Source organism: Temnothorax longispinosus, chromosome 2, assembly GCF_030848805.1.
Source record: "Temnothorax longispinosus isolate EJ_2023e chromosome 2, Tlon_JGU_v1, whole genome shotgun sequence".
Taxonomy (NCBI): domain Eukaryota; kingdom Metazoa; phylum Arthropoda; class Insecta; order Hymenoptera; family Formicidae; genus Temnothorax; species Temnothorax longispinosus.
This window is the reverse complement of record NC_092359.1, coordinates 9,929,379-9,940,743: the sequence shown is the minus strand read 5'-3', so window position 1 is coordinate 9,940,743 and position 11,365 is coordinate 9,929,379. Positions and strand designations below refer to the sequence as shown.

Genomic DNA, 11,365 nt, shown 5'->3' with positions numbered 1-11,365 from the left:
ATTAGTTGCAGTAACGTATTCTCACTACGTCGTTTGCCTGCTTAATGTTGCAGTCACCAAGCTGAGGGAGCACTGGGATGAGACGAATTCAAAAGTCATGCAAAGGAAGACGCAGTTGGACATGATGCTGGGCGACAGTCAACGATATGAGGCGAAGAGAAACGAGGTGGAGGTCTGGCTAGCACGAATGGAAACTAGACTCGAGAGAATGCGAGCTGTGGGGCACACCGCCGACGTACTCGAGGCGCAGCTCAAGGAACAAAAGGTACATCGAACTCTCTTTCCGTCTTTCCGCAAGTAACCGCGTTAGCTCTTCGAGTCGGCGAGTTTTTAGTGCCACGTGAGAGAAGTGTCTTTTAGCGAATGGTGAGAATAAAAAGACAGAAAAAAGTGCTGTGCGATAATGTGTCTGCCTATTTGGCTTGTCTGCAATATCGAAAATGTTTTTTTACTAGTAATCTTTGAACACGAAATATATTTAATGGAGATTCATAAATTTATATAATCAGAAACTCTATTAAAGTGCCGATAGATTTGATTGAATTGTGTTGAAACACCGTTGGGATATTGTAAAGATAGCTATCTTAGTTAAGTACATTTATGCTTTGAAAAGTGTCAGTTGTGAACGTTTTCTTGTATTTGATCGTGTTATTGTTCAAATGTTTTCAATTTTAGTTTTATGGAGATATTATATCTTTGCAATGTGGCTTATTTTTACTACAAGATGTTTCGACAGTGCATTTTTCATCGTGTGCATCAGGAATATACTGATATTAAATGAAATATCTGCTGACTGATATTATTTCGTACGAGGTAAAGCTTGTGAATTACAGTTTTTTTCGAATACAGATGGCATAACATTCAATATCATGAAAAATTTTTTTAATATGCTAAAGTTTATTACATCATGAAAATTTATTAGATGTGATTACTGTTGACCGCAAACAATGTAGCAGCCTTACAAAAATGTAAGATTCTTTTTATTATTATATAATATGACTACGCAAGCACTGAACACTATATCAAAAGTTCGCGAGTGCAAATGTTTTCTGAAGCCACAAACTTTTCCCATTCGTAAGCTGAATTAAAGAGAGCGAACGTTTTGGAATCCATCTGCCCAGTAATAAGTCCTTTCTAGTAATCTTTTTCTACTTTGCATACGACAGTATAACGCGGTCTGAAAAAAGTTGTAGCGAATAAGGAATGTAGCTTCCAACGTCTCAATCAACGAGATCTCAGCCGGCGGAGCGCATTATGCGCGAGGAGCTCTGTTTAGATTCAAAAGAGCCAAATGAGATATTCATAGAATAATTTATTTCCGCAACAGTGTGCTTTCGCGTTGCCTTTGACTGAAACGCATTTGCCATGCGTTTCTTCCGAACCTCGCATGTCTCATTTTCTGAATAGATTCTGAGAAAAGCTTATGAAATAGTTCAACATAATTATTTTGTTGTTGTCGATAGGAGAGTAATTTGAGAGGTTAATATCTTATTTATTTCTATAATTTTTATAACATAATTTTATTTTTACGAGCATTTCTTTTAACTGATATTGTGTGCGTTTTTTATTTGCTAAAAAAAATCATTATTTATATAGAGGTTTTATCTCAATGTGCACTTTGCAAGTCTGATCGGGACCAATCAGTGCCGACGGATATCCAAAGAAAGTTGCATCGTACGGTATATCGGCGTAAAACTTTTATTCGAAGCTCTCTTCGAAGGTTTAACTTCGCTGACTTATCGAGGCTCGAGTGCAAAAGAGGCACGGCTTCTTCTAACCCGATACGAAGTCGGAGTTAGATAGAAGTTTCCTTTTTTCGCCCGCTGGCCCACCGTCTTCGATTTCACAATCTCGTTCCCTTTCTTTTCCTCGCAGTCGTTTCATGCCGAGCTGCACCAGTACAAACATCACATCGAACTTTTTAATCAGCTCACTCAGAAGCTGATAGCGGTTTATCAGCAGGACGATACGACACGGGTGAAGAAAATGACGGAAACGATCAACCAGAGATACAACAATCTCAATACGAGGTAAGTAACAGTAATTTCTTATATTTGTTTGCGAAAATTTCTCGCAATCTTTTAAAGCATTTTCCTGCGGTTTGGTCTTTATCGATATTAAATTTATGAGTTATGAATAAATTAAGTGGAATTAAATAAACTTTAAATTATATAAACAGATTGTTACATATAATTAAATCAATTCAAAATAACTAGTAAATTTAGTGTGAATATAAATATTGATACTCGTTTACGTAATACGTTTTAAAACAGATTATTTTTTCTGAATTACAGCTTAGAATCTAAGCAAAGAAATAGGGAGAAATAACTCATTCCTTGGTTAATTTGCTGCAATTTTTATTTTGACAAATTTTAAATTTGTGTCTTATTTATCAAGATATTTTATGTTGAAAATTATACAGTTGTAAGGAACAATGGCGAATAATAAATAAATTAATAAAATTTTGATTAATAGAAGATTAATTCGAGTTTGTAAATAAAAAATCGTAATCAAGAAATGCACCTTCTGGAACAGCTTATAGAGCAAGCATGGCGTATTTGCTCTAGGGTTTCCATTCGCGTCTATAGCGTCTCGAGTTAAGGAACTTTGCTTCGAATCAAACTGTAGATCACGGATGTAATACTGTATCGACCGATCCGTTTCCAGCATCATCAATCGAGGGAAACTACTGCACTCGGCGATGAACTCGCTCCACAACTTCGACCGGTCCCTAGACAAGTTCTTGGCCTGGTTGAGTGAAGCGGAGTCCACGATGGAGGGATTGGAAGCGGAAGCCGATCGACTGGGTGGACGACGAGACCAGAGCGCGCTCAGACGACCGCAACATCAGCTTAAGGTAAGATTGTCACGTTCACGCAAATCTCGCGACAAGTTCCGACACGGTACTTTGGTAATGTAAGTGTTATGACCCGGTGCAACACAGCCGCAAATTGCGTCGTTCATCATTGTGAGACGAGAAAGATCGCTCATTTTTCAAATTGCTCGAGCTGAATATCTTTCATAATATGAGATATTACTTTCTTTATTATTTATGCCAGTAGCAGTGCATGTGATGGAAAAATATTGGATGTTTAAATCTAAATATTTATCCATAAGTGTTGCAATTCTTAGATTAGGTCGCTGCAACTTCGATAATGGTAACACTGAGTGATTGTATAAACAAACACGCTCTAAGAAGGTCTTTATTAGCGTTGCAAGAGACAGAGAAAGTCGGGTGTATGCTCACGTGTTGCGCGTTCTAAAAGGAACTTCATGGAGCATTTCTAGAATAATGAATCTAACATTTTTAAAAATCGATCCTTACATTAAAACTCAACTAACAAAATAACACTCAAATATAGATCTTCTCTATTCAATTCATTAATTTATATGTCTTTATAACCACTTTGTCATGTTGTTTAGACTATTTTTAGTTATCATAAAACCAAGTTATATTGTATACTAGCAAAATTCAGTTAAGTTTTACATTTTAATAAGGAAGAAAAAGGAAAAGATTTTACCAGTATGATTTAGTAGCAAGATAATCAAATATTTCATGGATATTTGAAAACATCAAATTATTCTTTTAATTATTACATACCATGATTTTTATTTATTATATGCGGTTTAAATTTCTGTTTTTTATATATATGTTTCAAATTTTATTACGAATTGCTACGTATGTGGCATTACGGAGCATATTTTGCCAAGCAGAAGATAAAAGTTTTTATTATGCGTGCATCACAATATGGATTGATTAAGAGTTAAATATGATTCGATCGAGTCATGATAGTCACGCCGACTTCTGACTTCTCAACGCTGCGCATCTTCTACGATACGTAATAGGTTTTGCGGCTTCGACCGATTGCCATAAAAGCGTATCGAAATGTCAGACAGTCGGCGCTATCGACGTATCCATTAAAAAGAAAAAGATCGATATCGAGTACCGATATAATGCGGTGACGGGCCATCAGTCCTTGCACGCAGAATGTGTTTTCCGCTTTATACTTATACGGATTTCCAGAGCGTCAAGATTTAAATTCTCGTGCGCCATGCGTGCGCCCGCGGTTGTTTTTCGTCGCGTTGACGCATCCGGTAAACTCACCGCAACTGGCAGCCATTGCATTCACGTGCTGTGATTTAGTTACCCTGTAATTTTGCATTTGAATCGGTTGCTTTTCACGCGACCCCCGATGTTTTTTGTCGGCACGTTACCGATTTTTTTACGGTCGTTGAGCATTTCATTAATTTGCAAGCGATCATTCCCTTCGTTCGTCGCGGTAAAGCGAATGTGATGCTCGTAGAGAATAGAAAATAAATTTCTCGCGATTTTTTGCATTTATTGAAATGTGGAAAAATTTTTATGTATTATTATTACTTTTTTTTATGCGTCTACGAATTTTACGTAAATATAAAACAAGATTAAAAAGGTCGAAATGTAAAATTATCGTTGTTTATAAGCGATAAATCGTGCGGCAGTAAAAATTGAATTAGATACACAAATAGAAAATGAGTAATAATGATTACTGAATGTTGAATACATTTTAATAAGACTGCGTAATTACATGCTGTATATGCGCGATATTCAAGAGAATTGCTTGCGAAATTGGTACTGATAGATCGCGCTCGTGGATTTAAACTGATGTACTACACGCGGCCAGTATAATATCTCTGCGCGTACCTTTTATTGTAGAAATTGATCTATTTTTAATATTGAATTGTGAGTACTTGCACGAACGTGGCCTACGCATCCGCGGGGATCATTATATTGTAATACTTGTTTTCCATAATTATTGACAGACCTGTTTGCAATCGCCTTACCCACGTTCTATTTGCTCGTCGAGACAGCACTAATTATTGACAGAAACAAGCGCGATTACCGTCGGTGAGCTAGACTTTGATCGATTGCGTGTAATATTTAAGAGCAAATGATCCTTGAGCAAGGAACTTAGTTTCTTGCATTTTAGAGGCAGATGCTGGTGAAAATATTTTTGAACAAAATTCACAAAGTTAAATTTTTATTAATGTGTGTTATATTTACTGCAACAGCTATTTATTGATTAATTTTTTGTATCATTTGACTATTTAATTTTGTAATTTTGGTCGCATCTTTTTGGGAGAATTATTGGAAAAAATATTAGTATTATTTTAATATGATGTACATTGCACTTTATCTCTATATTTTGTTTTATCGAGAAATATTGCATTTTAAGAGTATTATATTGCATGTACTATTATTAAACACATTTTTTCGTTAAATTGTGTAAGATTTAAATAATCTTTCTATTAAATTTTCAAACACTTTTAGCAAAAATACACTATTTAATTTGTTGCGAGATCAAATTTTATACTAATGATATCTTATTATGCCGTAATTATTCTGTTGTCATTTAGAGCTCGTGTGGCATGTATAAAAGATTCTCTCATATCGATTGCTAAAATTAAGTTTGGCGAATATTCGGATATTTTCTGCAAATGCCTGAATAATCTATTAATCATTTAATCAATAGGGGAATCTCCAATTTATTATTGAAATGATCGATCGCTAATAACAAAATTTACTGCATCCGCGCTAGTAACGAAATTAAACGATTAATAATGATCTTCTTTTATTAATTTGTAATCACACTTGATAATATAATATATATGATGCTTAACATTGAGTGTTAGAAAATTTAACATCATGATAATAAATATTATAAGATTATAATGAATATATATATTGAGACAAGACGCATGAAAGAACCGTTTTCCATATGTTTTATTAATCCTTTTTGTATTATACTTTTTGTTTGGAAACGACAAATGCTATAATATTCGATATACATATATCCAATAAATGACGAGAGCATAATTTATAAACTGGAATTATTAGCGATGTGGAAATAGGTTATTTGATCAATCACATAATAACTGATTGGAATTTGTTATTCGATCCATCGTATCCATCATGAGTAGTTAGAATGCTATGTAATATTCTGCTGTTCAATAGCTCAGCGATAACATGATTTTCCAAAAATAATCGATGTACGTTGAGAAGCAAATAATCGATATTATTTGCTTGGAATATTTCAATGTACATTTGCAGACTTTTGTATATCTTTCATTTTGTATCTTTTTTTTAAAACTCGTGCTTCTCATAATAAATATTCTTTTAAATATGATAAACGCTAAAGTTTCGCGTTCGGTATGAAACAATTATGAGCTGGCAATTGTATTATCCCAAGCTTATATTTTCATTCACCATACACGCGACTCTACATCATGCTAATGTTGCTGTATATGGAGTGGAATATCGCGAAAAACTTGTTATCGCCTCTTGTTACAATGAGTCGCGCAAACGAAACCTTTTTTTCCCGGCGCATCACGTTTTCATGTGGGAACCATGCTGGTCGTACCATCTGGCACTCGAGATTAATTAACTTCATCAGGAGAGCGTGCCCATTTTATCCTTGCTAAACTCTTTGTACCTCGTTGACACAATTTTGAAGTTATTCGTGGTTATATAGCTGTAATTTATTTCGAGTTCACGGTACTCGTTTTATTTCGTTGTTCATGGAATTTACGACTAAAGATAGATATTAAATCGAAACCGAAGTGAAACAGTCGGTCTGCGCTACAGAATTCTTACTTAGTCGCTTATTTACATACGACGATAAAAATGGAAATCGAGCGGCGGATAAGTGTAGCGGCTTTTTCCCCTTTGATTGTAAAGCTTGCTTTTATTGTTTTATGGGTTCGTTGCTCTCGCGCGGCGGACAAATTAGAGGCAAACGTCAAATGCCGTTTGCAGTTTCCACGAAAGTTAACGAGCTATCGAGAAGCAATTATATATTTAAAATCACGAAAGAATAAATTATAAAGTTTGCCTAGCAAGCTAAGATGCAATAAACTTTTATGTATAATGCTAATTTTTATATTTTTATTGGCTGCAACGGTTGCGGTGTAACTCTGAAATGTACTGCTGGACTTTATACTTTCGGTCGACGTCGCTTGTACTTGTTCTGATATTTGATATGCGGTAAACATTATTTTCCTCAATTCCGCATATCCGCGCTTAAATGTACTGCAATACAATATTCTGAGGAATAATGCATAACGTCTGTCAATATATCGTGCACATATTTGTGACCGAAACTATTGAACTCGATATTTCTTGAATATAGTATAGTCGCGCGGCTAGTTTCGCAACGACGCCGTTCTGTATCATAGTTTACAAACGTCAACGCGATTCAACTAATGAATTATCGACCTACACCGCGCCGGCGGACATAACTTATGTGTGTACCACTTGCCCATATCTACCTCCCGTCTTTCGAGAGCGCGTCTAACGGAATTTCTAGTATCATCGTCGAAAACGCGCTTATTCCCCCACCATTGAGCCGCAATCCGCTGGCTTCCAGCTTGCGTACTTACGTCGATATTACGTCCAACGAAATTATTTCCGAGCTGTACAGCTGAGTCTTGAGATATTCTGTGTATATTATGTACATTTTATCCAAGATTTTTAAACATGTCTAGCATTATAATCTACGTTTTTAATGATTATTATTATTTTTTACGAACAAAACTTTAACGTAAAAATAAGCTACCATTTATTTTGATAAAATATTCGCTTCATTTTGTCAGAAAGATAAAATATATCTACGTGTTGCAAGTTTCTTTCAAATTGCGAGCCTTTTAGCTTAGTTCGACATCAAAGAGGTATACATTTGAGACATTGCACATTCACGATTTATTTGCGAGATGCAGAACTCGTTGCTACGCGACGTCTTATGTTTCTAACATTCGCGAAACGGACTCGAACGGGTTTGCTCCGCCTGAGATGAAGTGCTTCGCGCGTGCTTCAGAACTACAATCTTTTTTTTTTTTATTGTGCGTCATATCGGAATTCCACTGCTTTTAGGAATCGTTTATACGGAAAATAGAGAGCATCGATTGGCGGGATGTCGGGGAGTCGCTTACGTGACCCGGACTTACGTTTCGCCTTTAGATGAACAAAGAGAGTACCAGCCCTTTCTCATATTCATGGTAAACACGACACGCTTCGCTTCGTTAAATCAACCTTACCGTGGCTAATCCGGTTTAATGCAATTTCACTTGGTGACTCTCTCTCTCTCTCTCTCTTTTTTCTTTATCGTAGAGCCGTGTATACACTCTATACGAGTCAAGTCCTCCGCTGTCCCTGCGGGAAATCCGCCTTCGTACTTAGGCGTCATTAAATGTGCAGAACCGTGATTTATTGGTGCAGCGGTGTTGATTTTCGAAAGAAGAGGGAAAATCAGGCGGTCCGTGCGATAATTAGCAGCGTTTAGTCAAGTGTGATAATTCGAACTGATTGGACTATATTTCACATATTTGAATTATATTTTTTGCAACTAATGTGCTTTGCATTATTGTAAAGGTTCAATTACATCTTCGTTCACAGCAAGTATATAGCAAGTTTAAGTGTTTGATTAATTGTTACATTTCTTACTCCAAAATAATTCTATTTTTCTTATTATAAATATTTGAATATATTATAAAAATATAATATTGTTTTTTCGCTCTGATTTGTCGAATACTAGTAATTGCGCTATTCAGAATTAACTGACTTATCGAGCAATAAAATACGTTGGATTTTCTCATGGTAGTATAATTATATTTTAGGCTCAACTGAGTTAAATTTCAGAAGTTCAGACCCAACTGTCAGACATCTGTTCGAAAGTTACTTTATCATAATTAATTTTGCATGTGCGGTCTTATCCGACTGGATATTTATTTTCCGCGCGCTCGACGTACAATTGTCAAGGTTGACTAAACGGGCATTAAATCTTCGCGGACGGGGTCGCGATCGGCGAAATGGCGGTGTATTGTCGGGGTCCCGAAGGTCACGGAAATACGGAAGAACGAGTAAACCGAACCAGCCACTTTCCCTTTCTCGCTTCATCGCGCCGAACACAGCCGAACGATCGATAAAACGCTTCCACCGTCGGGCGGCCGAGCGCCCCGCGACGATAATATTCCTCTTCTAATAGCCATTATTCCATTACATTATAGCGCTTTTCGAGAGCCGACGCAAGGGGAGCTTTGCCGTTCCGCGCGCTGCATTTTGGCCGTGTCGCGCGAGACAGACAGTACTCTGGAGAAAATTTACGGTGAATTTACATGCGCACGTGCTCCTGCAATATATATATGCACGCCACGCCTCCAGACTTTTCTCAGTTAGAATCTCATTCCGAAATATCAGAGAACATGTCCTAAACATTTTCCAGCGTCTTGCGACACTTGTGAAATTAATGTGGTTTTATAAACATGAAATACAAAAGTAATATCTCAGACGAGGGATGTATATTCCTTTGACATGATAGTAATTGTAATTTAAACATGAAATTTTTAACTAAACATATGTTTTAGGCTTTAGCTTTATATTGGTCTCAAAATTTGCTTCGCTATTCGTGTGCATTCATATACATATATATATATATATATATATATATTATAGAGTCATTCACATGTATAGAGTCATTATAAATCGCTTGAAGCTTATTTTCCCGAATGATCATGTCATCGCTTCATGCGCCCGCAATAAAATTATCAAACAACTGACGATAAGCTTAGGGATGCGTTCACTGGCTTATCCTCTTTTTTTAATGGTTCCGCGCACAAAGCGGCGTTCCCCTTCTTTTTCAACGCCAGGGGGTAGTTCTTTGCAACAGGCTGGTCGGTGCAGTCAAACCGCCCCTGCTCAATGCGGAAACATGATCTAAATCATCCGTCGTTACAAAAGATACACCGAGAGATACACGGCCGCCGTGTGCTCGCAAGCATGATGAAAATATAAAGCGGAAGTCGTAGGTTGTAAAGCTGCGACAAAGAGAAAGAGAGAGAGAGAAGGAGAGAATATTGCAATATCGTAAAGGCCGAATATATAAAAGAAACGTGTGCATGAAGGCAAGCTCTTTGTCAGGCCTTTCCATTAAGGGGCGAAATTTGAGCCGAAATTTAATTCCATGCCATTCGATATATACTTTTCCCTATTCTTCATGAAACGTCAAATTCCGCACATACACTAAACATTCGTTAATTATTCGTCCAATTTCTCCATTGCTTTTCATGGAAATTTCTCAACTTTAGAAACCACTGAAGAGTATACAACATATTTTCTTTCTGATAAAATATTTGACATGTTCGAGTTCGTGATATTGTTCTAGCAGAAAAATTTATTATTGCTTTGTAATGTTTCTTGAATCGTCTGTTCTTTCTCTCTTAAAAATTATGATTAAACTAATTGCGAGTACGTTCTTGATTGTTAGAAGTAGCTTTACCAGATGTTATTAATATTTTATCATTGATGATTTATCATGAATTTATTAATATCATTGATTAATTAAAAAAAACATTTAGCTAAATAACTTGAGTGAAATATTTCAGACAAAAATATGTAATCTTCACATTTGCGTCATATCTCATCAGCTTCCCTCAATTCCTATAAATAGAACATACGCATCTGCTCATCCGCCACGAACATCCTCACCCCCATAATTCACATAGAAAAATTTGACACGAGGGGTTGTTTTCGATCGAAATAGTACGCGCATGCGCTCTAAGTTCACCCTAGAGGGCGACAGCTTTCTATCCACCCCTACTGTTCCGTGGTCGGTAATGCAGAAGGTTCGTCTACCCTGGTTTAGGGGTGGTTTTTGTGTAACCGGCAATCTACCTTTGTACCGACAGTTGAACGTTCGCGAACTGCTGGTACGAAATTTCCTACAGCTTAGCTGTTGTCGATATGTAAGCTGTCGACGAGTAAGAAGTTTCTCCTGTGATTTCTTGGAATCCAATTTTCAGTTGCATCTCCAAACCTGCTATGGTAAATACGGCATCGTGATTAATTTATCGTTTGTTGATCGAAGCACTGAACAGTCGATCTAAATTTATCTGAAGTTTAATATTTAGTAAAAAATAATAAATTGCAAGTATTTAAAAAAAAAATAATCATGAAAATATAAGGCAAATCTTAAAATTTGTTTAGTGAATTAATTGTCGAATTAATTTATTGCAAATTAAGTGTTTCAGATCTTAAGTTACTATCTATACAAATTTTTTTCTTTTGCAAAACTACAAAATCTTTCTTACAAAAGATATGTATAACTTTTAATAGTTGTCACACGTTCAAATTGATAAAGTATTATTTTGTTATTTTATTATCATGAAATAATGAAGTAAATGACAAAGAAGATACACAGAGATTGTAATTTATCTAACTTATACGTAACAGAAGATAGTGTCATCACGACATTATGTATTAAATGCGTGCTGGTCATTATTTGCCATTGATTATCAAATATGTTACTAATTTCGAGAAATATGGAATATCTATATT

At 36.0% G+C, this 11,365-nt stretch overlaps 1 protein-coding gene across 4 annotated transcripts in view; it reads left to right on the top strand.

The window, feature by feature from the left end:
* LOC139808211 (dystrophin, isoforms A/C/F/G/H) overlaps positions 1 to 11,365 on the top strand; it is a 472,682-nt gene that overhangs the window by 180,301 nt on the left and 281,016 nt on the right. For all 4 annotated transcript variants that reach the window (XM_071769944.1, XM_071769943.1, XM_071769945.1 and 1 more), the window contains exons 38-40: positions 54 to 265; positions 1,876 to 2,030; positions 2,668 to 2,857. In XM_071769944.1, coding sequence (XP_071626045.1) covers positions 54 to 265; positions 1,876 to 2,030; positions 2,668 to 2,857 — 557 coding nt within the window. The remainder of the gene's footprint in view (positions 1 to 53; positions 266 to 1,875; positions 2,031 to 2,667; positions 2,858 to 11,365) is intronic.